The sequence below is a fragment of the Papio anubis genome, chromosome 7 (genome assembly GCF_008728515.1).
Source record: "Papio anubis isolate 15944 chromosome 7, Panubis1.0, whole genome shotgun sequence".
NCBI lineage: Eukaryota > Metazoa > Chordata > Mammalia > Primates > Cercopithecidae > Papio > Papio anubis.
In genome coordinates, this window is record NC_044982.1 from 15228622 (window position 1) to 15255425 (window position 26804).

General features: G+C 52.6%; 1 protein-coding gene across 8 annotated transcripts in view; it reads left to right on the forward strand.

The window, feature by feature from the left end:
- CCDC88C (coiled-coil domain containing 88C) overlaps positions 1–26804 on the forward strand; it is a 147753-nt gene that overhangs the window by 79714 nt on the left and 41235 nt on the right. For all 8 annotated transcript variants that reach the window (XM_009212139.4, XM_017961476.2, XM_021941472.2 and 5 more), the window contains 6 exons: positions 273–431; positions 12325–12471; positions 13462–13606; positions 17075–17259; positions 22548–22685; positions 24175–25245. In XM_009212139.4, coding sequence (XP_009210403.2) covers positions 273–431; positions 12325–12471; positions 13462–13606; positions 17075–17259; positions 22548–22685; positions 24175–25245 — 1845 coding nt within the window. The remainder of the gene's footprint in view (positions 1–272; positions 432–12324; positions 12472–13461; positions 13607–17074; positions 17260–22547; positions 22686–24174; positions 25246–26804) is intronic.

The window sequence follows — 26804 nt, forward strand, 5'->3', positions numbered from 1 at the left end:
AATAACGGGGCCTGGAGGGTCAGGAGCACAACAGCAGCGCTTTTAAGCCACCCAAGAGCCACTTGTCCTGAGCACGGCTATAGGGATGACCCTGTTTCTTAGTGACAGCAGGTGGAGATCCCGTGTAGTGGCGGGCACATGGAGGCCCCCGGCCACCAGGAGCTGGCTTGTCCTGGGCCATCATGGAGACACCATGCAGGAGGGAATTGGCCTTTCTGCCCTCCCTAGAGGATGCCCTAAGCTAGGTTCTCCTGCCCTTGTCCACTTTCCAGAACATCCAGCTAGCAGCAGACGCCCGGTCTGCTCGTGCCTATCGAGACGAGCTGGATTCCCTGCGGGAGAAGGCAAACCGCGTGGAGAGGCTGGAGCTGGAGCTGACCCGCTGCAAGGAGAAACTGCACGACGTGGACTTCTACAAGGCCCGCATGGAGGTAGGTGACCTTGCTGCGAGGCCCCTGGATGGGGCTGCTGGAAATTCCTCAGAAGCAGATTCTGACTGACCTGTCCTTGGGGGCTTGGGGAAGCGGAGCCACAGCTCTCTCAGCAGGTGCTTCCCTGGCACCTCAGCCTGCCTGGGCTTCCCAGGGCCCCCGTCTTGCTCCTCTTCATCTCCCCGTCAGTAGGGGAGGGGAAGGAGTGTCATTGATTGATGTAAGGCAGTGATTCCTTTCAGAGTTTCTCCTGCCCCCACCTCATGGCATTATGATCACCTTCTATCCGTGTGCATCTTTTAAAAGACTTCTTGCAATTTCTGTGGCTAATTTGCTAGGACTATTTCCTCATCTGTGGGAATAACAGGCAACTGGGCGCAGCGGCTCATGCCTATAATCCCAGCACTTTGGGAGACCAAGGTGGGAGGATCGCTTGAGGCCAGGAGTTCGAGATCAGCCTGGGCAACATAGCAAGACTCTGTCTCTATAAAAAATAAAAAAATTTAGCCAGGCATAGTGGTACGTGCCTGTAGTCCCAGGTACTCAGGAGGCTGAGGCAGGAGGATTGCTTGAACCTGGGATGTCGAGGCTGCAGTGAGCTATGATTGCACTGCTGCACTCCAGCCTAGGTGGCAGAGAGGAACCCTGTCCCTAAAAATAGGAATACTATTATGGCTCTGTGAGGTTTCAAAGATGTAACTGGTGATGGGCAAGCCCCATAGTAAGTCATCAGCCAGTGGAGGCTACTCGAACCATCTTTATTTTAAATCTTATCAAGGTTCTGGGAAAAATGCTGGTGAAAGGGTCAAGGCTACATGGAGACCCAGACCCAAATGAGGTCTCTGATGCTTTGACCACTCACCCTGACAACCTCATGTCAGTAGCAGCTTCCAGGACCCCCGTTTCTGAGGATTTAGGAATTTTTCCCATTGCCTATTCCGGGGGGGCTGGAAGTGGTTAGAAAACATGAGCTGAGTGAAATCAGAATACTGGCACACATTGAGTGGACTTGTTCAAGGCTAAGAAATAAGCCCGACGTCTCTCCTACCAGCCAGAAGGCTGCTTAGGCCACCGAAGGCAGAGCACCGTATTGTCCTCTCCCTGCCATGGAGCTGTCGGTGCCGGGGAAGGCTGTCGGCCCAGGATTTCCATGTGCTGTGTGCTGCAACTGGGCCCTGGAGGCACTGGGGCTGGGCGAGGTGGGTTGGCGAGGCTATGGCAAGGGCCTGTCTGTTCCTCAGACCCACTCAGGGAGTGTCCCCTGAGGAATGTGAGCCACATGCTAAAGCTCCTTGCCCCCTGCTGAGAAGGCATCCTAGAGGCTGTGCAAAGCCCGCCCAGGCCTGGGCGAGGGGTGGAGAGGGTAGACCGTTTCTCAGCTTTGTCTTGGAGATGGGCCACTGGCTCTGTGGGTTATGAGAGGCCCAAATCCCTGGCACAGATGGGCTCCGGGACATGGGCAGCTTCTGACGGCTGCATCACTTACTGGAAATGCCCTGGGTGGGAGGACTGGGGACTGTCATGCACAAACCACCACCTCAGCAGCTCCTTCTGCACATGAGGGACCTCGTGCAGCCCCAGAGTGAGGTCATGGATGGAACGTGACTCCCACATCTCACCCCGTACCCTGATTTGCGGAGGAGGGTGGGTTTGGGGATCCCGTCTCTGTGTGCCTTGTGGGAGCATCCTCGCTCAGTCACGCAGACGCATCTGCCCAGCACCTGCCTGCATGGTAACTGAGCCCTGCACCAAGAGCAGAGGATCTAGAAACGCACAAGCTCTGCCCTCTGCATCAGGGAGTTCTTGGCGTTTTAGAGAGGTTTCCATAGTCTCCAGTGTCATGCCTCTGAAATGACAGAAGTATTTTTCACATTAACGACTTTCATAGTGGAAAATTACCATGAGATTTATAATGCCTTAGATTTCGTATTCATTTTATTAATCACAAGAGAAAGAGCAATAGTGTCTATCTGCATGAGACATTTATTCAGGGATAGGTAGTGACATACACGTAGGTTTGCAGACACAGAGCCATCGACGCAGGTGATGAACTGGGCATGGTCGATTGAGTCCAGGCCACTGTTGAGAGGAGTGAGTTGTACTACCTTTAGATGCTTATGGTGTCAGGACTCAGATAAGTGATGGAGGACACCTGTCCTTGGATTGGAATAGTTACAACACCCTAGCAAACCATCTTCAGTCCTCATAGGATGCTTAGAACAATTTAGGATTCCCTCCCTTGTTCCTCTTCTAGACTTGAAACCTTTCTGTTTGTGACTGATTTTGCCTTTTTAATGCAGTGACATTAATTGAGCAGCATGGAGATAGTCATGGAAGAAACAGCTGAACCTACAGGGCTTAGCTTCTGGAGAGGGGAGCAGGCGGGCAGCACATGGTTAGGACGCAGCACCGTCAGTGCTGTGCTGGGGGTCACTGAGGAGGGCGCCTCGTCCAAACATGGGCTGGGGCCAGGGAAGGCCTTGCTGGGAGGGTGCTGTTGAAAGTGAGGCCTGAAATAGCTAGGAGTTAACCAAGCAGGGAGAGCCAGGCAGAGGGAGGAGCAAAGGCCTGGAAGCCCGAGAAAGCAGCATGCAGGAGAGATACCCGAAGTCAGGGCCACAAGGTCCTGGTGTGTCCGGGTGGACGGTGAGGGGTGAGGCTGGAGGGGCTCTCAGGGCCTAGCCATGGAAGGTGTGCAGCATGCCCATCAAGCATTTTCACGAGGCGGGTGGTGTGGGGTGTTTCAGAACATTTAAGCACTTAGGCTGCGTGGCCCCAAGTCTGCCCGATGCATGAGCCCTGCTTTCCACCACTGCTTCCCCGAGTCCCACCGGACGAGGAAGCCTGACCCAGGAGTTTGGTTTGTGTCTTCATGGGGTGAGTTCTCAGCATGTAGAGCAGTTCTGGGCCCTGGGAGGTGTTGGAGAGATGCTTGCTGAGTGAATCGTATCTGGAGCTGGCTTTGGGCAGTGCTGCATTTGCAGAGCTGGTGGCTGCTGTACTGCATTGGAGCCCCCACCTTCTCAGATACCTGCAGAAGCCGAATATGGGAGCACAGACCTCCCGGGGCGGGCCTCCCACCTCAGCACTCAGGTGTATGTTGGACTCAACTTGGAATGCAGCTCAGAGGCCTGGAGCTGAGCTGCTTTGAGGTGGGAGCCAGGTACCATCTGAGCCCTGCTGGGGTTGAGGTGAACCCTTGCCCCCAGTGGTAGATGCCTGGGCCAGTCACTCCCTCCAGTGCTGAGTGGGCTTCATGTCAAGGCCCGGCACTACCTTAATGCATAGGTGACTTTGATGGGCCTGTGTTGCTTTTAAGAAATAAGTGTGTGCCCAGCTTTACATGAAAATCCGGGTTTTTCAGGGTGTAGCAATGCACATTTCCAGGGGATTTGCCCTGAGAGTCCTTAAGAACAGTTCCTATGCAGTTCAAAGCAGACAGCACCATGAAGAAATGCATCTTTGGCCCAGGCATGGTGGCCCAATGGCCCATGCCTATAATCTCAACACTTTCAGAGGACAAGGCAGGCAGATCTCTTGAGCCCACGAGTTCGAGACCAACCTGGGCAACATGGTGAAACCCCATCTCTACAAGAAAATGCCGGAAATATCAGCCGGCTCTGGTGGCAGGCAGCTGTGGTCCCAACTCTTGGGAGTCTGAGGTGGGAGGATTGCTTGAGCCCTGGAGGAGGCTGAGGTTGTGGTAAGCCGAGATCTGCACTCCAGCCTGGGCGACAGAATGAGACCCCCTCTCAAAAACAAGAAATGCATCTGTGAATTGAGGTTGACCCACAGGTGGTAAAACCTTAGATTAGAAAAGACCCAAGTACAAGGTATGTTTATCCAGAAAATAAAAATGAAGTGGTTAGAGAGAAGGATAGATGGATGGATATGTGATAAAGCACAGATAGCAAAACTTGTAATTGTAGAATCTAGGCGGTGTGTGTATGGGTGTGTGTGACACAATTATTTTGACCTTTCAGGAAATTTTACATTTTTTTGTAATAAAATGTTAGTGTTAGAAGAGATATTCCAAGTAAAAGGTCAGTGGGACAACAGGCACTTTGCCTAAGCTCACACCTGGTCAACCACATCCATTGTGAAACAGTTAAAAATATTGATCAGTTTAAAGCTGTGAAGCAGTTTCCCATAAGTCTTAGCTCTTCATTTCTCAGTTTCTCAAGATGTGGTCTGTGTCTGTCTGTATCAGGATCAGCTGAGGGTTTGTGTTTAAAATGCAGATTCCTGGGCCCCACCCTAGACCCCAGGGAGTAAGGGCAGGCCCTAGAAATCTGCATTTTACAGGCCCTCTCCCAGGCCATCTTGTCCCCCTTAAAAAAATAACCTTACTTTAAAAAAATTAACGTGTACATTATAGGAAACTGAAAAAGACAAGCAAAGAACAAAGTCCTCCAGAATCCCAAGCAGTTTACAGTTTGCCGTGTCCTTCTGTGTCCTGTGTGTGCACACAGCCTCGTTTTACATGTTTGAGAGCATGCAGTATATGTCATGCTTTTTCACACATCATGAATATTTACCAATTTGAAATCCCAAAGCTGTATGAGTATTTTGATAACCAAGAATACACTACACCACAACTCAATCTGTTAGGAAAAAATGTAATCCTGCCTTTCTTTGGACATAAATGTCACAGACGACAAAAATGGCAACAGGCTTCTAGATAAAAGTATTGGCAGAGTTAATGTTAAAATACTATATTCCCTTAAGGCTCAGTTTAAAATAAGACATAAAGCAACAGAGTACACTAAGTATATGTTTGGAAGAGAATTCATTAGCAGATCTATACCATTAAAATATTAGCAAGAAGATACGTTTCCATTGAATTCCTTAATGTATTCCTATAGTACAGCCAAAAGAGATGCACACACGTCAGTGGCTGTCACCCAAATGGAAATATGAACACATCTGCGTGTGTCTGTCCCTTTATACTTCCTGGATTCCTCCCAAGCTGGAGGAATACGGTTGCAGACGAACAGAGTGCTTTTTTTCCCCCTGAGGCTCTTCACTCCTGGATTCCCTCCGGAAAGGCGGGGTTTGCAGAGCCAAGGGTCAGTCTGTGGGCAGCGTGTGGCCAGAGGCTTTTTGTGTGGACCTGGAGCCCCAGCAGGCGGGAGTCTGTCTTACTTGACTGCGTATACAGAGAGCCTGGCACACACAAGGCACTTGGTAATCACGCCACCCTTTGCTCTGCAGTTAAAAGGCTTGCAGTCTGGGGAGGAGGGAACGGGAGGAATCATGAGTTTTTCGATTCCTTGGGACTGGAGACAGGGCTGTTAGGTGAGATAGGCAGGAGAGCAGAGAGGTTATTGGATTTGTGCCCGCTCGAATTGGTGCAGCACTTGCAGGTACAGTGGGAGAGACTGGTGGCCGGGTCCGCCCAGACAGGCTGCCCCGTCTAACCCGGAAAGCACATCAGTGTGCATCACTGAAGGGAGAGCACATCCTGCCATGTGGGAGGACGAGATAAAGGACCCAGGCTTCGGGGCAAGGGCAGATTAATTTTGGTTACAAAAACGTGGAACACAGATGTACATGGTTTGTTTTCAAAAGTCTGGCGGCTATTTTTTACTCCTAGCCTAGCTTACATAAGAGGTGAAACAACTAAATGAACAGCAGAGTAGGTATCCCTCGGTCCAGGAGGAAGCGTGCGGGCAGGCGTGGGGTGTCCCTGACTTCCCTTTGTAAATAGTAGTTCTTCTGCTCGGTGCTGTCCATGGCATGGGGGTTGCCCTCAGGGCTGCGTGGGAGAAGAACGCATATTTTTTAAATTGCATCCCATATTTTAAAATTGGCTGCAATTTTCCCCATATTTTAAAACTGGCTGCAAGTTTCTACTGCAGGCAAAGGGCAGATGCATAGTTGCTGTGTGCATCCTGAGCGGAGTGGATGTAACCTCTCTCTGCTTCTGTGTGATTTACGGCTCTCTAGGCAGCATGGGCTCCCAAATAGCCCGAGGGGCAGAGACATGGCTGGGCAGACTCTACAACCAGGGGCAGAGACCTAGCTGGGTGCAGTCTACATCCAGGAGCAGAGACCTACCTGGGCACAGTCCATACCCAGGGGCAGAAACCTACCTGGGCACAGTCTATACCCAGGGGCAGAGACCTAGCTGGGCATAGTCTATATCCAGCTCGCCAGGTGTTAAGCAAGTCTTGTCCCCATCTATCAAAGTGGGGGGTGCTCTGGGGCATGTCTGAGACCTTGGCATCCTGTGATACAGGAGCATGTTTGCAATGGGCTTATCCTGGGGTGCATCTCTCCATGGGGAGCCTCCCTGACAGGGAGCTGCCCCAGAGGAGGTGAGGACCCTGGAATAGATCTCTGCAGTGAGGGGTCAGCCAGAGGGACAGAAAGGGTTGTTGGCCAGCACCAACCAGTGAGGAGCTGGGCTAATGATCATTCCCAGAATGTGTGTGTGTCTCTCTTTCTCTCCTCTCTTGCACGTGCACACACACGTGTGCACATCCTCCCCCCGCCATGGTGACCAGGAATGGGGTGGGGCAGGAGCTCTGCTGTGGCCTGGTCTGCCTTGCCCACGAGGCCTGGAGATAGGGCCCCAGCTCTCCTGCCCTCCTCCAGCCTCCTCTGGCCCCACACAGCATCTCCTGCAGCTCTCAGAGGTCTCAGTCATCTTCGGGAGGAAAAGGTGCTTGGGACATGTTTGTTGATTTGGGTCCAGTGTCTTGAGGCCCCGAGGCTCTCCCATCTTTTACTTAAAACAGACCTTTCCACTTTCCTCCACTCTCTCCAGCTGCCTCTCCCTGGGCTCAAAGGCAGACCTGTGTGGAAGCAGTGTCAGCTGTGGGCCCATTTCCCCCAGTCTCTGGGGCCACCTGCCGTGCCTGCACCCCCCCACTTACCAAAGCCACTCTTGCCAGTGAAGAGTGCTCCTGACATGGACATATCCGGCAAGCACTCCTCGGCCCCAGCCCCTCCTACCACTTCCTGCCTGAGCTTCCACTCTCCCCACTCCTGGACTCACCCTCCCCTCGCAGGTACCACCCCTCAATATCAGGGCCCTCATCCACCCCTCGCCCTTTGCTCCTCTGGGCTTTCTCCAGGGATGGCTCACCTGCCCTGCCCACTTCTCTTAGCCCATACACATAGACCCTTGAGTGCCAGATGTTAATCTTTGGCTGAGGCTCTGTCTTGTGCTCCAGGCCTCAGTGTACCCGGGTCGTCCAGAGACGTCTCAAGGCCAGTGTGTTCAGAGTCATTGTCTTTCCCTCCGCACCTGCCTGTCCTGTCTCTGGTCTGGAGTCACATCCACTCACGTGAGCATAGGGCCACCTTGGTTCTTTGTCTTCCTGCCCACCCCCCGCGTCCCAGGCCCAGGTGCCCCTCCTGTTTATAAGCCTGTTTCTCACCTCCCAGCATCTCCCTGTCCGGAGGCGGGTGTTGAAGAGGGCGCCTCAGCCTCACTGGCATCCTCGCTCATGTTACTCCAGAGTCTGCCTGTGGAGTGCCCTCCCTAACAGTCTGGACTGGCCAATCTGCCTCTGTCTGTCCTGCTGCAGAGGCCTTTGCAGCCGCTCTCCATGGCTCCTGGGTAAAATCCACACTGTACCCTCGTCTGCCACTCGCCCCCTTCAGCTCCCCCAGGACTCCTGGTGCTTTTGCACAAGTGCTTCCTCGGCTCAGCCCCGCTGTCTCCTCCCAGCTCGCTCCTCAGACTCCGGGGCCAGGTCAGGGATGGGGTGCTGATCTATGCAGGCTGCGTCTCCCAGCCTCCTGCTCCAGGCACCTTGAAACCCCTCCTGACTGCAGGCAGTGCTCGTCACGTGGCACTGTCCTGTCTGCTTCCCAGCCAGAGTGGGAGCTCTTTGAAGACAGGTTCTGTGCCTTATTGACCCCTGGTCCTCTGTGCCCCATGCGCCTTCTGGCTCAGGGGTCAGCAGATGGCAGTCCCTGGGCAAACCCGGCCCCCGTGAGTTTTTATGAACACAGTTGTGTTGGAGCACAGCTAATGCCCATTTGTTGTCTCTTTTTGTGCTCCCTCTGTGGAGCTGAGTAATTGTGACAGAGACTTAAAACCTGCAGAGCTGAACACATCGCCTGACTGGGCCTGCACGGTCTCAGGGGCTGGCCCAAATGAGGTGCACAATCGGGTCTTTCAGTGAGCGGTAACTAGACTGTGTGTCTGTGGAGCTTTCCCCGCCTGCTAGGAATGGTGTCAGGCCCTAACTGCGTCCGTGCACTGAAGCCTTATGGTGGCTCTGCAGGTTTAGCAGCCACGTCAGTTCCTTCCCTCTTTTCAGATGAGGAAACTGACGATTGATTAATTAATAACATGGCAGTTGCTAAGCAGGGGGACCTGGGATGGGAATGACTGTCTACCTCCACGACCTTGATGCTTGCCTGTGAATGAACGTGAGCTTCAGCCTTCACAGGAAGGAGGAAATAAAGGGAATGTGGGGAGTGCTGAAAGTGGGGTACTCTCAGGAGGGGTGAGGGGCTGCCACTGTCTCCGAGGCCGTGGAGGCCTGAGGAAGGGCCCCAGCCTCCAGCAGCTCACATTAGAGCTGACACATCACGTCATAATCAGGGAATGTCAAGATTCAGGGTACTTACTAAGGACACCTTGAACGCAGGGAGGGCTTCTGTTCCCACCTGGGACTTTGTATCTTTTGTGTCTCCCTCATTCCTTAATAACTGCTGAGGAGTTGTGGTGAGGTTCAGCACACTAAGACGTTGAACAGGACAGACCTGACGTTTGGTTTAAGGTTTAAGTCCCCCATGCTCCTCAAAGCGGGCGAAGTTTGAAAACAGGCAGGTGAAGTTCAAGGGATGTCCACGAAGCTGGATGAGCAGGTAGAGTTCAGAGCGGGGGTGATGTTTCCTGGGTGGGTAGGAGGTCTGCCCACCCTGAGTCAGCTGACCCAGACCCTCCCCACTGAGGATGCCCTGGGCTGGCCTCCTGCTGCTATGGCCTCCTTTAGGGAACTGTACGGCATCGTGGTCGCTACCGACTCCCTGGTGGGGGACAGCTCGTTTCTTTGATTCTGTACCCGCTCTGGTGCTGTGTGCTCCTCAGGGGTCAGGAGGCACCCTAGAAGCCAGTTTTTGCTGTTAACATGCTAAGTGCTCCACGGTGAGTGCCGGGGGTGGTCTGTTGGTGTGAGTTGGTGGTGATGGCAGCTGGGGAGTTTGTAGGTCTCAGGCACTGCGCATGGAGTATTTTACACGCATCATCCGAGCTCTGCGTCACCCTGGTTTCAGGCCCATCCTGTAAAGGAGGAATCCGGGTTGAGAGTGTATGTAGCAGCCCTGGGAATCGGGGCCTGTTAGCGCCCATGCCTAATCACTGCCCCAAGTCGCAGTGGCGGATTAGAAGTGAGCTCTCGAGCCTCCTGGACCCGCCCTCAGGCCTGGCCTGTGACTTCATGAGTGTGGTCCCCTCAGCTGTTTGCTGGGCTGGGCCGGGCCTTTAGCCCCCCAGGTCACTGGTGGTTGGGGCCGTGGTGGGGCGTTCTGGCCTTGGACAGCTACCCAGAGGTGTGGAATTGGGCTTCCCACTCCTCCTCACCAGGTCCCCGGGGGAGCTCTGGGCTTGCTTCGGGAGCTTGGCCACAGCTGCTTCTGGATCTGGCTTCTCATTTCAGAGGTGGTGGTGGGGTGTGCAGGGCACTCGAGATGTTTTTGTTACCTTACATATAGTGGAGGTTGAAATGGCCAGAAAACCACGGCATATTTGAGTAGCAGTTAGAAGTCTTCTGTTCCATGCCATCTCCCACTCCTGGCCATCCCCATGCATTCCGGGAAGTCTCTTGAGTTCTTTAAGGTCCACCTCACATGCCGCCTTTGATTCCTCCTTGTGGCATGATTTGGCCAACTACTGTTATTGAACACTTATGCGAGGCTCACAAGAGCAAAAGCACAACAGTCCTGCCCGGGGTTCCTGATCTAGGGGAGGAACAGGCCGGCCTGCTGTGGCCTCAGAGCAGACCAGGGGAACACTAGGAGCCCAGAAGCCTGACTTGGGTGCAACACAGTGAATTCTCAAGCCCTTCTCCAAGCGGATAACTCAGGCTGGGTCTTGAGGGCTAAATAGGAGTTGGTTGTGAGGGTGAAGCGGCGGCAGCCTGTGCGGTGGTTGCTTAGGGCCTGAGGGTAGTGATGCTGGGGAGTGCTGGTGGTGGACCCTGCTGGAACACTGGTCGGAAGAGTGGGGGCAAAAGCCAGAGAAAAAAGACCGGGCCTTCTTTCTGCTTTGAAGTCTGTCATTGTGCTCTGGCTCATGTCATTAGTACAATAGGGGCCTTTCACCCACACAAGCCCCCGAGGGTGGGCTTCAGGGAGCCGAGGGCAGTGAGGAGAGCACAGGGTCTGCAGCTTGTCAGGCTCCAGCTTTGTACCTCACTAGGTTCGTGGCTTTGAGCTCATTATTTTTTCTGAGTTGGTCTTTCATCTGCGGGAAGGGACTGTCCCTGCCTCTCTCTGAGGGCCACTGTGAGTAAGGCGGTTCATGGATTGCCTGGGGCAGGGCCAGCCACATAGTAGATGTGGTCTCTGCTGGGGACAGGCAGAGAAGGGCATGCAGGTGAATCCAGAGACTTAATGGTCAAGCCCCTCACCCCTGCCAGGCTTTGATCAAAGCTGTGTCCGCTGGCTGGAAAGTGTGTGGCTTCCCCTGCACCAGGAATCTTGGATTCTGGCCCACATAGGAAGATGAGCACATGGTGGATAAGCAGGAACTCCCCGCCTGGTTCCCAGTGTGATTCGTAAGTGGGACAAACCTTAGACAGCTCTGCCCACCGAAAGAAGCATACAGGTTCCTGGCGTGTGCCGTTTGTAACCTGCAAAGGCATTTGGGGGAAGCTCAGTTCCCCGCCAGATACGGAGCAGTGCTTGGAAGGGCCCAGGAGAAGAGAAACCAAGAAAGCCCTTAGCCTAGGAACAGTGGAGATGTGGGCCCCGGACCGACTTCTTCCCTTGGGCACATCACTGCCTGTGACAAAAGTAGATCCAGGTGGACCCCTCAACTGTGTATATTTGTGGAGTTCACATTTGTGTGGCTTGCTGTGCTGAGACTTTAACTGTCTTAAAGACCCCCATTTCCAGGAAACTGCCAATAACTTCTCTTTTCTAAGAGTGTTTGTAAGATACTCAGATTCAGAGCAGTGTATTGAATGAGAAAACTTATCTGAATAGCTGCTTTTTTCCCAGGCCCCACATCTGTAGAATGAATGTTGAATCAAGAGGTCTACTAGACTCAGACCTGGAACCCAGGATTGACTCTCGACCCCACTCCTTCCTTGTTAAGGAAATGGGCTCAGAGATCCCTTGTCTGTCCAAATGAGATGAAGAATGTCAAAGCCTTGGCACTATTCCCAGCCTATCTTGATGCATAGATTTTTTTTCTTATAGCAGAGAAAGTCCATTGTCCTTGCCCAATTAGAAAGGGTGAAGATGGGCTGGGCGCAGTGGCTCACGCCTGTAATCCCAGCACTTTGGGAGGCTGAGGCAGGTGGATCACCTGAGGTCAGGAATTCTAGACCAGCCTGGACAACATGGTGAAACCTCATCTCTACTAAAGATACAAAAATTAGCCGGGCGTGGTAGCAGGCACCTGTAATCGCAGCTACTTGGGAGGCTGAGGCAGGAGAATTGCCGAACCCAGGAGGTGGAGGTTGCAGTGAGCTGAGATCACGCCACTGCACCCCAGCCTGGGCAACAGAGTGAGATTCTGTCTCGAAAAAAAAAAAGTGAAGATGATAAAAACAAAAAGTGGAGAAAAAACTTCCTGCCTCGGACTCCCCTCTGGATTGTTTGCTTGGGTCCAGATGCCTGAAAGAGCTTTGGTTTTAGAATTCTGTCCTAATGACCCAGCTGCCTTTATCTGATGGTTCTCATGTATGTTTTTGCTAACCAGGAGCTGAGAGAAGATAATATCATTTTAATTGAAACCAAGGCCATGCTGGAGGAACAGCTGACTGCTGCTCGGGCCCGGGGCGATAAAGTCCATGAACTGGAAAAGGAGAACCTGCAGCTGAAATCAAAGCTTCACGACCTGGAATTGGTACTGCAGGCTGTGTTGTTACTGCACTGAAAATAGATTGGGGTCGGGCACAGTGGCTCATGCCTGTAATCCCAGGACTTTGGGAGGCTAAGGTGGGAGGATCCCTTGAGCCCAGGAGTTCTAGCCCTGGCAACCTAGTGAGACCCCGTCTCTACAAAAATTAAAAAATTGGGCATGGTGGTGTGAGCCTGTAGTCGCATCTACTTGGGGAGACTGAGGCGGGAGGGTTGCTTGAGGCTGGGAGGTTGCGGTTGCAGTGAGCCATGATCACACCACTGCATTCCAGCCTGGGTGACAGAGCAAGACCCTGTCTCAGAAAAAAAAAAAAAAGAAAAGAAAACAGATTGGGGCAGGTTCAGGTTTATGCCGTGCCCTTCTCTGATAGTTCAGCTACTGGGTTTGTTGCTGCTCCCGCCACTGCTGCTCCCACCGCTACCACCAATGACTTGTTGACTGCAGGGAGTCGCTTGCTAAAATCAGCAGGCGTGAGTGGGTGCCACTTAACACCCACAAACAGAGAGCACTTGACTTCTGTATTGCTTTTCTGTAGGAATGAGTGTGCGTGTGTGTCTTTTGCAAGAAGGGTCTTTGCTGTTGTTGATGGTGTGGGGTGAGCTGTGATCTGTTAGCCTCTTAACAACTTTAGAGGCCTTAACAGCTTTAGGGCTTCGCTAGAGCCACGAAGCTGCCCATCGCTGCACACTTGCTTTAAAGCCCTGTGCAATACGTCACTTTGTTCAGACAGCATTCAGTTAGGGACCTCGGGTCTCTCTTCATAACCTAGGTAGCCAGGTCAGCGTACCTTTGAGTGGCTTTATCTCTCATAGCAGGGCCCTGTGTTGGGACGTTTCTGTGCAGCTCTGTTTATTTGGAAGTGAGCCAGTAGTACATCTTCATCCACAGCACATGATGGTAGCTGTACAGGGGCTGAGGGTTGTCCAGAGGGCTCCCCAGCTGTGCAGCCTCACTTCTTGCCTCTTCTTACCCCAGGACCGGGACACAGATAAGAAACGAATTGAGGAGCTGCTGGAAGAAAACATGGTCCTTGAGATTGCACAGAAGCAAAGCATGAACGAATCTGCCCACCTTGGCTGGGAGCTGGAGCAGCTGTCCAAGAACGCAGACTTGTCAGACGGTAGGTAGTGCCTGGTGCCAAGGAGCCAGCCTGGCCGTGGCCGCCGCTGCCTCCAGGGAGCTGAGCCCTGGGCTCTGGAGCTGCCATGTTAGCCCATCCATTAATCCCAGGCAAACACGATTTCCTTCAAGCGCCACTTGGAACTGTTTCATTACAGTTCTCCCCGGGGAAGACACGAGGGGTCTGGCAGCCTTGATGTCAGGACGCAAAACACAAATTAAGTGTTGCTAGGTTTCCCAATTCCCATATGGACATTCCCAAGAGCTTTCAGATTATAGTGCACTGACACCCAGAGGCTCTCTTAGGCCATCTGTGGATGGCTGAAAGCCCTGGATGGCGGGAGTCACCACCAGTGGGCACGAATCCCTGCTATAAATGTACCCTGGGCGTTATTTCCTCCATTCATTTGCATAATTGGGCAAGATGGAGGCAGCCTGTTTTCTCTTTCCTGGGTGTGGGGGTTGCTGAGTGGCTGTTGCCCCTGAGACCCAGTTTCTCAGCGCCTCTGCCGGGCCTCTCCCTTTCCCTCTTCCCTCCTGGACTTGCTCTGCTGCCCACTGCCCTGCGCGCCCCGAGAGGAGGTGTCGGTCATGGGAAGCGTGGGCGGGGCCGCACTCAGCCCCGCTCGCTCGCAGGAAGCCTCAGCCCCGGCAAACAATGAGCCAGTTCCTGCGTTTGAAAATAGCACACGCTCACCGTTCCGGTGCACGTGATAGTGCAAGTTCATAGTTACTTAGACTTTCCAGGGTGTGATGGGGCTTTTGGCTTGTTTAGGGGGTGGCTTTAAAAAATTTTGATAGACATCTAAGCATTCTGGAAAGGTTATTGGAAACAGGTGAATATTTTTTGTATTTGGGAGTTTCTATCAGTTCCGAACCTAAAATCAGTTTCACTGTGAATCTGTGTGAGAAGTTCACTGTCTGTGCTTTGGTATCTGTGCGTAGCGCTGGGGCCTGAGGGCTGCACGAGGGGGATCCCCCCAAATCCCTCCCTTCTGGAAGTCCAAGTTGAGGGTGCCCCCTGGTGGAGCAGAGAGGTGGTACAAGCAGCCTAGGATGGTCTCCCATCAACGAAGTATTTTGTTAGAGACCGTGGTGGCTGGTAGGGTGAGAAGGCCTCACCGATTTACACTATTTTGTATAATGTGTGAGCTCTTTCAGGTTAATACCATGATTTATTCTTAGTCTCGTCAACTTCTAGTACCTAGCTAGGAGCTGACATCATTCTAGTGTTTGCTAGAATGATGGCATTGTGCAAGCGAAGCCTAAGTGTGTGGGGCAGTGGCTTTGAGAGCCAGAAACACCTGGCATAAAGCCTTGGTTCCTCCACTGGTTTGCTAGGTGACCTAGGGCAAGTACTTAACCTTTTAAAACTTTAGTTTCCTTACCTGCAAAATGGGGGTAATGAACCTGCCTCACAGGATGGCTGTGAGGATGAGTGAGAAGACAGCGGAGCATGAACCCCGACTCTGGCCCTTGGTGTGTTCCGTGGAAGGCAGCTCTTCTTGTCTGTCTTACTAAGACATACCCAGTTGCTCTGGTTGCTGGGGGTGCTGATGAGATTTGCACTAGTAAGGAAACACTGAGCCGGGCACAGTGGCTCATGCCTGTAATCCCAGCACTTTGGGAGATTAAGGCAGGCAGATCACTTGAGGTCAGGAGTTCGAGACCAGCCTGGCCAACATGGAGAAACCCCGCTTCTACTAAAAGTACAAAAATGAGCCAGGCATGGTGGTGCGTGCCTGTAATCCCAGCTACTCAGAAGACTGAGGCAGGAGAATCGCTTGAACCTGAGAGGTGGAGGTTGCAGCGAGCCAAGATCACACCACTGCACTCCAGCCTGGGTAAGAGAGTGAGACTCTGTCTCAAAAAAAAAAAAAAACAAAAAAAAACAAAAAAAACACCGGCGTTTTAGTAGTAAACCATTGTGTCATTTTAATAGTCTTCGAGGCACTGACTTTAATGGAAAAGGAAATGAAACATCGACTCCATTGTTTAACTCATAGAACCTTAAAAATTATTCTCTGTGGTCAGTTTGGGAAGGTGAAAAGGGGTGGTGGTTATGGTTGCAGAAAAGTGTGCTTGTACCTAATGCCACAGATCTAAACACTTTAAAATGGCTGAAGTGGTACTTTTTAAATGTATTTTTCTATAATTTTAAAAATGGGTCCCCCCCCCCATGAATTCTGCAGAGGCACTGTCCAGATGACCACAGGTTTTGAAATAATGGAGTCTTATTTGAGGCTCGGTGTCGAAGTTAGGTTAGTTTCATTTACAGCTTAGTTGGGACAGAGCCCTCCAAGCGTCTTTGTGGAGTGTGTGTGTGTGTTTATGTGTGTGTCAGCGCTGGGCTGGGGCCAGGGACACACCGTCCCCTCTACTGCTCGCCTGTTGTTGCTTTGGGTCTTTGGGGCGTTCTGGCCTGTTGGGTGGTCCGTGTCGTTATCCTTGGTAGAAGATGGAAACTCAGAGGGAAACGAGACGCTGTTCAGTCTTTATGATTACCCGGGAGATCTGAACACACACATTTCCAGATTTATGTGTTTGCTGTGAAAGCCATCACCCCCCTGTACCCACAGCCCCCGGGGTGAAGAGGTGGGGGGAGGAATAGCTGTATTAGCAACAGTGTGGAAAGGACGTGGCACTCAGTTGGGTAAATGAGGGGTGGAAGAACCTGGCTCCCTTCTTAAGAGGGCTTTTGCATACCCCTTTTTTCCCTTCCCGAAACAGCCCCATGACTTACCTAAAATCGTGCACCTGCTTGTAGCAGGAAGGGCCAGGAACTCCCATTCCTGACTCGAGACTGTTCCCTTCTCCATTTGCATCTGAGCTGTTTAAAAGCAGAGTAGATAGTCTGCCTTTTACTATTTTTAGCTTATTTTTCATCTCACTTAGAATTTTGAAAGCAATTTGCATACACTGTCACAGTTTTCTTCAACATAATTGTGAAGTCACAGAAAGAAATCTCTGCATAGCATCTCATCCAGGCTGACAAGTGCCCGGCACGTGTTCCAGTGTAGCTTTCTACCACCCGTGGCCGACGGGAGTGGTCAGTTACGTGTTCCTGCCTACTGAGCAGCCGAAGTGTCCATTATGTTCTTGGGGGCATGGAATACATCGCCTATGTACCATCTCTGTTAGCCTCTAAAATCCTTGATTGGACAGTTAGGTAGCAGCCTGATAGCCAAATGTTTCCCATAAGTGACACAGCCCTTGCAGTGGCTCCTGGACCTTCCACCTTCTTGAGCCCTGGATTGCTGTCCTAACAGACCCCAGCAAAGCCTAAAGAGGAACCCTCGGGCACTGGGAGTAGAGGGGCCGGAGGGAGGGTCCCTGGCTGACCTGTGGGAGCTCCTCCCCGGCCCCTTAGACCCTGGACTCTGGGACTGATGACCATCTCAGAGCTTGGGGCAGAGAGTGGAAGTGGAGGCCCACAGAACGCTGGGCTCTGACTGGACTTTGTCTTCAGCCTCCAGGAAGTCGTTTGTGTTTGAGCTGAACGAATGTGCGTCCAGCCGCATCCTGAAGCTGGAGAAGGAGAACCAGAGCCTCCAGAGCACCATCCAGGGGCTGCGGGATGCGTCCCTGGTGCTGGAGGAGAGCGGCCTCAAGTGCGGGGAGCTGGAGAAGGAAAACCACCAGCTCAGCAAGAAGGTACCTCAGCCTCCTTAGGTCAGCGGGGAGGCACAGAGCCCTCGGGCAGCCTCCCACCCTCCCCAGTGCTTGTCTGGAGCACACAGACACAGAGGCGGCTGGGTAGAGCATGCAGGTGTCAGGGAGTGGGCAGAACCCTGGCGTAGTCACCACTGATTATAATGGGAACGGGAGTGAGGACTGGGGAGAGCCAGAGAGAGTGTGGCCCTGTCCCTGCTCCGCTGCCATTAGAGGATGACCTGGACATGTGACTTTCTTGTGCCTCATTGTCTTCATCTGTGAAATGGGGTTGATGGGGTGCCTGCCTGTGAAAAGAAAACTCCCTTGTTCTCTTCTGTGCCGCTGCTCCCAGTACCTCACTGCCTATACCAGGGGTGTGGGGTTTTCCCCACACCAAGCAATTCCCAAGTTCTCGGGGGACAGCAGCTGGGTATCCTACAGTCTGACTCAATTCTGACACTACAGACCCCGCAGCCTAAGGGCTCAGTCCCACCAACCTGCCTCCCACTTCAGGTGCCAATCCAAGTCGGGATTGTCACCTGTGCTTCTGACCCGCTGGCTGTAGATCAGAGGTTCCCACCGCCCCCTTCGAGGGCTCCACTATTGCCTAGATGGCTTAGTAGTCCTTGTTTATTACGAAGTATACAGTGCACAGGCAGAACAGAGACACAGGGTGGTGGGTGCGGGGAGTGGTGCGACCCTACCCTGCCCTCTGCGGGTGCCCCTCCAGCACCTCCACATGTTCACCAGCCTGGACACTTTTTGACTTAGTCCTTTTGGGTTTTTATGGAGGTTTCATTATATAGGCATGGTTGATTACATCATTTGCCATTTGATTAGTTGAACCTCCAGCCCCTCTCTCCTCCCTGGAGGTAGGGGAGACCTGAAAGTTTCAACTCTAATAACGTGGTTGGTTCCCATCCTGAGGCTCTCCAGGAGCCCCCAGTCCTCATTTATCTTAGCATACAAGAAAGACACCTATCCCTTTGGAGATTCCAAGGATTTTCGAAACTTGTGCCAGGAAATTTAGCAACAACCAAAGACACGTTTCTTTCTTCTTTTTTTTTTTTTTTTTTTTTTTTTTTTTGAGGCTGAGTTTTGTTCTTGTTTCCCAGGCCGGAGTGCAATGGCATAATCTCAGCTCACTGCAACTCCGCTTCCCAGGTTCAGGCGATTCTTCTGCCTCAGCCTCCCGAGTAGCTGGGATTACAGGCACCCACCACCACGCCCAGCTAATTTTGTATTTTTAGTAGAGATGGGGTTTTGCCATGTTGTCCAGGCTGGTCTCAAACTCCTGACCTCAGGTGACCCACCCGCGTCGGCCTCCCAAAGTGCTGGGATTACAGGCGTGAGCCACTGTGCCTGGCCCCAAACACACATTTCTTATGCTGGGTGTTGTGGGGATTAGAGGAGGTAGTGTGCGTGATGGATTCGGCATATAGTAAGCGCTCAGTAAAAAGAGAGCAGTGCACTGTTATAAACTTTGCAATAGGGACCCAGGGAGACGACGCAGTAAGGTACCAAATACCGGATATTGAGTTGTTGACTACAGTGATAATGAACATCCTTGGGGCTGCAAAGCCTAGGTATGAATGTGTGAGGCCACTGATGGAACACCTCAGGGTCTTGCTAGTGGTAAAACAAGCAGGTCAGTGCTTTCTCCCTCCTCTGGGTTTATGGGATGGAGAGGAAGAGATAGCTGAACTGTGTTCTCTTTTAATGACAGCTGTTAGGTGTTCCTGGGATCACAGTAGACGCCAGACATCTGGGCGAACAGATGAGGGTTTGCAAGCCAGTCTTGTTCTACAGTTAAGAGGATCCCTGTCACGTGGCAGATTCCACCTCAGGTGCAGGAAGGGGCCATTGAGAGACTAGGCATTGCTGACAGGTCTTGCTCATTCCCGGTGAGAGAACCTCTCATCCACCTGCCTCACACTGGAGGTGTAGTGTGGGCTCTGAACGCACCAGCTGTCAGATTCCAGCCGCGGGAGGAGGCCGGAGTGTTCTTGCGGGCTGACTGCCATGCAGGACAGGCACATCCGGGTGTCTCCCAACCCACTGTGAGTCCTGGCAGTATCATCTACTGAGGCGTCACTGTGGCAGGAGACCTGGGTCCCCTGGCTCTGCAGGGTTTTTTTTGTTTTTTTTTTTTTTTTGACGGAGTCTCGCTCTGTTGCCCAGGCTGGAGTGCAGTGGTACAATCTCAGCTTCCTTGCTATCTCCACCTCCTGGGTTCAAGCGATTCTCCTGTCTCAGCCTCCCGAGTAGCTGGGATTACAGGCAGGTGCCACCATGCCCAACTAATTTTTGTGTTTTTAGTGGAGATGGGGTTTTGCCATGTTGGCCAGGCTGGTCTCCTGACCTCAGGTGGTCCAGCCGCCTCGGCCTCCCAGTGTGAGCCACCACGCCCAGCCACTCTGCAGGTTCATGGTCTCTGAGGCTGGGAACAGGCCCCCCACTTCTGGGAACTGTTCCCTTGAGTTCCCTCATGGGACCTCTCCTACGTGGCTGCTCACTCTTGTCCCTTTGAAGCTTTGTGTGCCTTGCGGCATTTTAGCTGCCAGATGGTTTTTCCTCTCTTTATAGGACAACAGAAAACATCCTTGTCTCATGCCATGTCTTCTGGTGCAGGGCAGCATGGGGAAAGTGACTCGGTTTTTTGAGACAGGGTCTCGCTCTGTCATCTAGGCAGGAGTGCGATGGTGTGACCATGGCCCACTGCAACGTCAACCTCCAGAGCTCAAGTAATCCTCCCACATCAGTCTCCTGGGTAGCTGGGACCACAGGCACATACCACCATGCCTAGCTAATTTTTTTTTGGAACTGGGGTCTCTTTATGTTGCCCAGGCTGGTCTCAAACTCCTAGGCTCAAGCAGTCCTTCCACATCAGCCTCCCAAAGTGCTAGCATCACAGGTGTGAGCCACCATGGCTGGCTCAGCGTTTTGGTTACTTAGATTCATGTGGGCCTAGCACGGGAAATGTCTTCATAAATGGTAGCCCAACCTTGGCCATGATAAAAAGAATTGGCCTTTAGGAAGATGAGAACTCCAGTTCTGCAGGTCCTCACGACGCTGCCCTGCAGTATTATCTCACTGGCCTAGTGACATTCTGTGTCCCCTCCTGGCAGGTCACCAAGGTGGTGCTCGAGCATCTCTCCGCCCTGTCCTGTCTGCTGTGGCCCCTCCTCTGTACAAACAGGACCTGGCAGGAGCTCCGCCCACCCATCGCGACTCCTTATGCTGGTCTCTCAGGCCCTACCCACTTCCTCCCTGGCCTGATGCCAGCCTCTCCTGCCATGGGCCTAGGGAGGCCCTGTCTTGGCACACACTCCCTGGTCGCGGGGGCACCGGAAGGGAGGGGCCGCCATTCGCAGGCAGAGCTGTCCCGTGTCTGAAGCCTGGAGCTCTTTCCTCCCTCTTGTCCTCGACCTGCCCTGAGCCTGGCTGGAATCTGGCCCAACCCTGCAGGGTGGTTCTCCGTTCACCCTCTGTCCACGTCTCACTCACTGTTTTATTGGCCCCAGTGCCCAGCCCAAAGCCTGACACGTAAGGGGAGCCCTCCGGCGTTTGACAGGTGAAACCTTCAGCACCAGCAGGAGGCGGGCTGTGCTTCAGGCCTGGCAACCCTCAGCCAGCTCAGCTCATCCTCAATTTCCCTCTCCAACCTCAGCCATCCAGCTGGCATTTCCTAATCAGTAAGCAAGCCCACTGGCCCTGCTGAGTCCCACAGGCGGCCCTAGCGCCTACCTGGCTCTCCACCTCACCCCGAGTGTAGCCCAGGCTGCACGCTTGCTTTGGTCTGGGACCTCTGGAAACCATAGTTCCCTGAAGTTAAAACATCTTTCCTTCTAACTCAGGGTGCCTCCATGGGTCCTAGAGAAGCTCCCTCCTTCCTCTGTGTCTGTAACTTTGTATCGAAGTCGTAAGAGTTTATTCTTTGACTCAAGAAGGAAAAAGAATCCTTATTTTTAGAGAAAGAGGGGCAGCCCTTTGGGGACCTGTCACGAGAGGCAGGAGCAGCTCATGTAAAGACATGCAGCCTGGGGGCTGAGGGGCAGGGTCCTGGCACCCACGATTCCTGAGAAAACACGAGACCGTCGCCCAAGCCAGGGGCTGCAGGGAGGACAGGAAACCCTCTGGAGGCCGGAAGGCCTGCAGCTAGCCCGTGTCTCAGCCCAGCAAGTTCGTCAGGGGCTTGGGCATTCTTCGGGGATGGACCCGGAGTATAGGACAAAGAACCACAGAATGAGAAAGATGAGGGGTCCAGCAGGGGTAGTAGGACCCAGGAAATCACACCTTTAGACCAGAAGCAACAGCAATCAAATGCAAGGGTTGGCCAGGCGTGGTGGCTCACACCTGTAACCCCAGCACTTTGGAAGGCCGAGGTGGGCGGATCACCTGAAGTCAGGAGTTTGAGACCAGCCTGGCCAATACGGTGAAACCCCGTCTCTACTAAAAATATAAAAATTAGCTGGGCGTGGTGGCGGGCTCCTGTAGTCCTAGTTACTCAGGAGGCTGAGGCAGGAAAATTGCTTGAATCTGGGAGGCAGAGGTTGCAGTGAGCCGAGATCATGCCATTGTACTCCAGCCTGGGCAAAACTCTGTCTCAAAAAAAAAAAAAAAAAAATAGCAAGGGTTGAGTCAGAATCTGCATTTCAGTAAGTCATCTGCATGCTCATGTGCAACGAGGAGCATGAGGACCTCTGTTTCAGTAGTTCGTGTTTAGGAGGGCTGGGCACAGGTGGGTTCTGGCATAAGAGCTTGATGTCAAGGAGATCACTGGGTGGCTGTCCAGGCCAGACAGAATGACAAAATGTGGCCTGGCCTGTGATGGAGATGGTGGAAGTGTGGAAGAGGTAGGAAGGACAGGGCTTGGTGACAAATTTACAGAGGTGAAAGAGGAAGAGGTATAACAGAGGGCTACTTGAGCAGCCAGGTGACATCACCAGCCAAGGCAGGGAGTCTCTGGGAGGACAGGGAGATGGGTGTATGTGGAGCCCCGAGGGCATCCAGCGGTGGTGGCCCCAGGCAGTGGAGCACATGGCAGCAAGGATAGGGCGGAGGGATACTGGGGAGATGGGGATGGGTTGCTGCTTGGTGACCTTACTGTCTTAAGGGTGACAGCTGTGGTGTGGGGAGGCTGCTACAGAATGATGCCAGGAGGTCTTCCCTTGAGAAAACACCCATTAGTGCATTTTGTGGGAGTGAGAGGTTTTCGTTTTGTTTTAAATCATGGTTCACTTCGTAGGACTGACGTCTACACTGGGCTGGGTCTTTTGGTTCTGCAGATTGAAAAGTTACAGACCCAGCTGGAGAGAGAAAAGCAGAGCAACCAAGATCTGGAGACCCTCAGTGAGGAGCTGATCAGAGAGAAGGAGCAGCTGCAGAGTGACATGGAGACCCTGAAGGCTGACAAAGCCAGGCAGGTAGGTGCCTCTCCCAGAATCCCTGCCTGCAAGATGGAGAGCCAGGATTACCGCCATTCCTGGTACTGTATTGTGGATGCATGGATTATCTGTTACCTAGCTTAGCCACAGCTTAAATCAGCAATTCTCAATTTCCCAGCTGGCAGTGGGAAAAGGTGGGATGAATTTTGCTTCCCAAGGGACATTTGGCAATGTCTCAAGACATTTTTGATTGTCGTGACCCGGGGGAAGAGAAGGGGTGGTGCTCCTGGCATAGAGTGGGTAGAGGCCAGGGATGCTGCTGCTACACATTCTTCAGCGTGCAAGGCAAGGAACACTCCATCTGCAAATGTTCGTGGTGCCCCAGCTGAGAATCCTGGCAAACCCGTGTGGTTTTATTTGCCTCACACTACAGGCAGCCCTAGGACAGGCAGTCCAGGGCTGATGTAGTGGCTCAGGGATGCCATCAGGAATAAGGCCTCTTGCCTACAGCTCTGCCAGCCTTAACAGTGGCTGCTGCACATCCCTAAGGTACAAGCAGAGAAAGGTGGAGGGCTTAGCGGCATAGGGAAACCCTCCCAAAGACGCTCCGTAGACATCATGTTGGCCGGAGCTGACATGTGACTACCTCTGCCTGCAAAGAATGCCAGGGTACCAAGTATTTTAGTTTTTTGTTTTGTTTTGTTTAATTTAATAGTGATGGGGTCTTGTTACGTTGTCCAGGCTGGTCTCAAACTCCTGGGCTCAAGTGATCCTCCCGTCTTAGCTTCCCAAGGTGTTGGGATTACAGGCATGAGCCACCATTCCCGGCCCCAAGTATTTTAGCTTTTTGGCGTCTGTAGTAGAGGAATAAAAAGCCCAGAGAAGATGGTTGGAATGGCTAAACAGACGGACAGGGCCCTGCCCAGACGTTGCTCACAGCCAGGAAGGCACACTTCCAGGTGACAGGCAAGATGATCTCAGGAGGGTGCTACTGAGAGAATAGGGTGCTAAGGGAGAGAATACTGGGGTGCATGGCCACCTTAGAATCATCATGCCAGGATGTTTTGGGGAGCTGACCCCCAGTATGAGAAGGAACCAGTGAGGTTGATAGTCAGAGGAAAGTACTCCAGGCAGAGGGATCAGCATGTGCAAAGTGTTCATGGTCAGACGGGCTAGGAGTAGTGAGCAGGAGGTGGAGAGTGGTATGAGCAGAGGCTGCAGCGGTGGGCAGGGCCTGGCCACCAGAGACCAAGAGAAACCACTGAAACTTAAGTGAGGAAGAGAGATGTAATTTACATTTTAAAAATCATCCTGGCTGCTCTGAGTGTATTCTGACTTGAATCATCTAAGTGGTGGTGTCCGTGCCCACTCACCTGTGTCTGTCAGGCCTCTGGGGAACACACAGGCGTCTGAGCACAGGTAGGACAGCCGTTCAAGACCTTCTGTCTCCCATCCCCCAGTGTGAGTCCATGTCACTGAAATAGGTTCCCGCAGCAGCCTGGGTTGTGCCTGTTGTGTTTTCCCACAGATCAAGGACCTTGAGCAGGAAAAGGACCACCTCAACCGAGCCGTGTGGTCGCTGCGGGAAAGGTCGCAGGTCAGCAGCGAGGCCCGCATGAAAGACGTGGAGAAGGAGAACAAAGCCCTCCACCAGTCAGTGACAGAGGCCAATGGCAAGCTCAGCCAGTTGGAGTTTGAGAAGCGGCAGCTGCACAGGGACTTGGAGCAGGCCAAGGAGAAGGGAGAGCGGGCGGAGAAGCTGGAGAGGGAGCTGCAGCGACTCCAGGAGGAGAATGGGAGGCTGGCCAGGAAGGTGACCTCCCTGGAGACGGCCGCTGAGAAAGTCGAGGCCCTGGAGCATGAGAGCCAGGGCCTGCAGCTGGAGAACCGGACGCTGAGGAAGTCTCTGGACACATTGCAGAACGTGTCCCTGCAGCTTGAGGGCCTGGAGCGTGACAACAAGCAGCTGGACACAGAGAACCTAGAGCTGCGCAGGCTAGTGGAGACCATGCGCTTCACCAGTACCAAGCTGGCACAGATGGAGAGGGAGAACCAGCAGCTGGAGCGTGAGAAGGAGGAGCTGAGGAAGAACGTGGAGCTGCTCAAGGCGCTGGGCAAGAAGTCAGAGCGCCTGGAGCTCAGCTACCAGAGCGTGAGCGCCGAGAACCTCCGGCTGCAGCAGAGCCTGGAGAGCAGCAGCCGCAAGACGCAGACCCTGGAGAGTGAGCTGGGCGAGCTGGAGGCCGAGCGCCAGGCGCTGCGGCGGGACCTGGAGGCCCTCCGGCTGGCCAATGCACAGCTGGAGGGAGCTGAGAAGGACAGGAAGGCCCTGGAGCAGGAGGTGGCCCAGCTTGAGAAGGATAAGAAGCTGCTGGAGAAGGAGGCCAAGCGGCTGTGGCAGCAGGTGGAGCTCAAGGACGCAGTCTTGGACGATAGCACTGCCAAACTGTCTGCAGTCGAGAAGGAGAGCCGTGCGCTGGACAAGGAGCTGGCCCGCTGCAGGGACGCGGCCGGCAAGCTGAAGGAGCTGGAGAAGGACAACCGGGACCTCACCAAGCAAGTCACCGTGCATGCGAGGACGCTGACGACTCTGAGGGAGGTGAGCGGACGCAGGCGGCCCCTGTAAAGGGGTTGGCAGGTGGTGGTCGTGGTGGTGGGTTCTGTGGTGCATGATTTCAGGACAGATGTTCTGTGTCCTCCTTAAATGCTTTATCTAATTCTAAACAGCAGTCCCTAAAGGTCTAAGAACCCAATAAATACCACATATTACAATCTTATGACCCAGAGGTTCATTCCTCATAGTTTGGGTTGTTTCATGTCATCATTTTCCCTCGCGTATACAGACACATGCTTGATGTCATACTTTTTTTTTTTTTCTTTCTTTCTTTTTTTTTCTTTGGAGACGGAGTCTCGCTCTGTGGCTGGAGTGCAGTGGCCAGATCTCAGCTCACTGCAACCTCTGCCTCCCGGGTTCACGCCATTCTCCTGCCTCAGCCTCCCGAGTAGCTGGGACTACAGGCGCCCGCCACCTCGCCCGGCTAGTTTTTTGTATATTTTAGTAGAGACGGGGTTTCACTGTGTTAGCCAGGATAGTCTCGATCCCCTGACCTCGTGATCCGCCCATCTCGGCCTCCCAAAGTGCTGGGATTACAGGCTTCAGCCACCGCGCCCGGCCTTGATGTCATACTTACACACAGGTGAGCTGTTACGGTTTTTATTTATTATGTTGTGGGTTTTGTTATTATTTTAGATTTCAAAGCCACAATTTCCCAATGGCTGTAAGATATTTATTTATTTATTTTGTTTTATTTATTTATTATTTATTTTTTTTATTGAGACAGAGTCTCACTCTGTCGCCCAGGCTAGAGTGTTGCAGCGCAATCTCGGCTCACTGCAACCTCTGTCTCCCGGATTCAAGTGATTCTCGTGCCTCAGCATCCCACGTAGCTGGGACTACAGATACATGCTACCACATCCAGCTAATCTTTTTGTATTTTTAGTAGAGACGGGTTTTCACCATGTTGGCCAGGCTGGTCTCGAACGTCTGACCTCGGGTGATCCACCATCTTGGCCTCCCCAAGTGCTGGGATTACAGGCATGAGCCACTGCATGCGACCCTTACTTATTTTTGAGACAGAGTCTCGCTTTGTCGACCAGGCTGGAGTGCAGTGGTGCGATCTCAGCTCACTGCAGCCTCCACCTCCTGGGTTCAAGCGATTCTCCTGCCTCAACCTCCTGAGACTGGGATTACAGACATGCACCACCACACCTAGCTAATTTTTGTATTTTCAGTAGAGACGGGGTTTCGCCAATCTTGGCCAGGCTAGTCTTGAACTCTTGACCTCAGGGGATCCATCCGCCTTGGCCTCCCAAAGTGCTGGGATTATAGGCATGGGCCACTGCACTCGGCCAAGATATTTAATCCTATATGTTTACTGTAATTATTTTTTAGACGTTTAGATTGTTTTAGTGTTTTCCACTATTTTATTTTTATTTACTTTTAAATTTTATTACTTTTTTTCCTAGAATCCTTTCCTGAAGTATTTTTTTAATTTGTTTTTAGAATTTTACTACCTTTTTCCCTAGAATCCTATTTTCCACTATTTTAAATAATACTAGACATCCTTGTACACATAGACCTTCATGAATCAAACTATT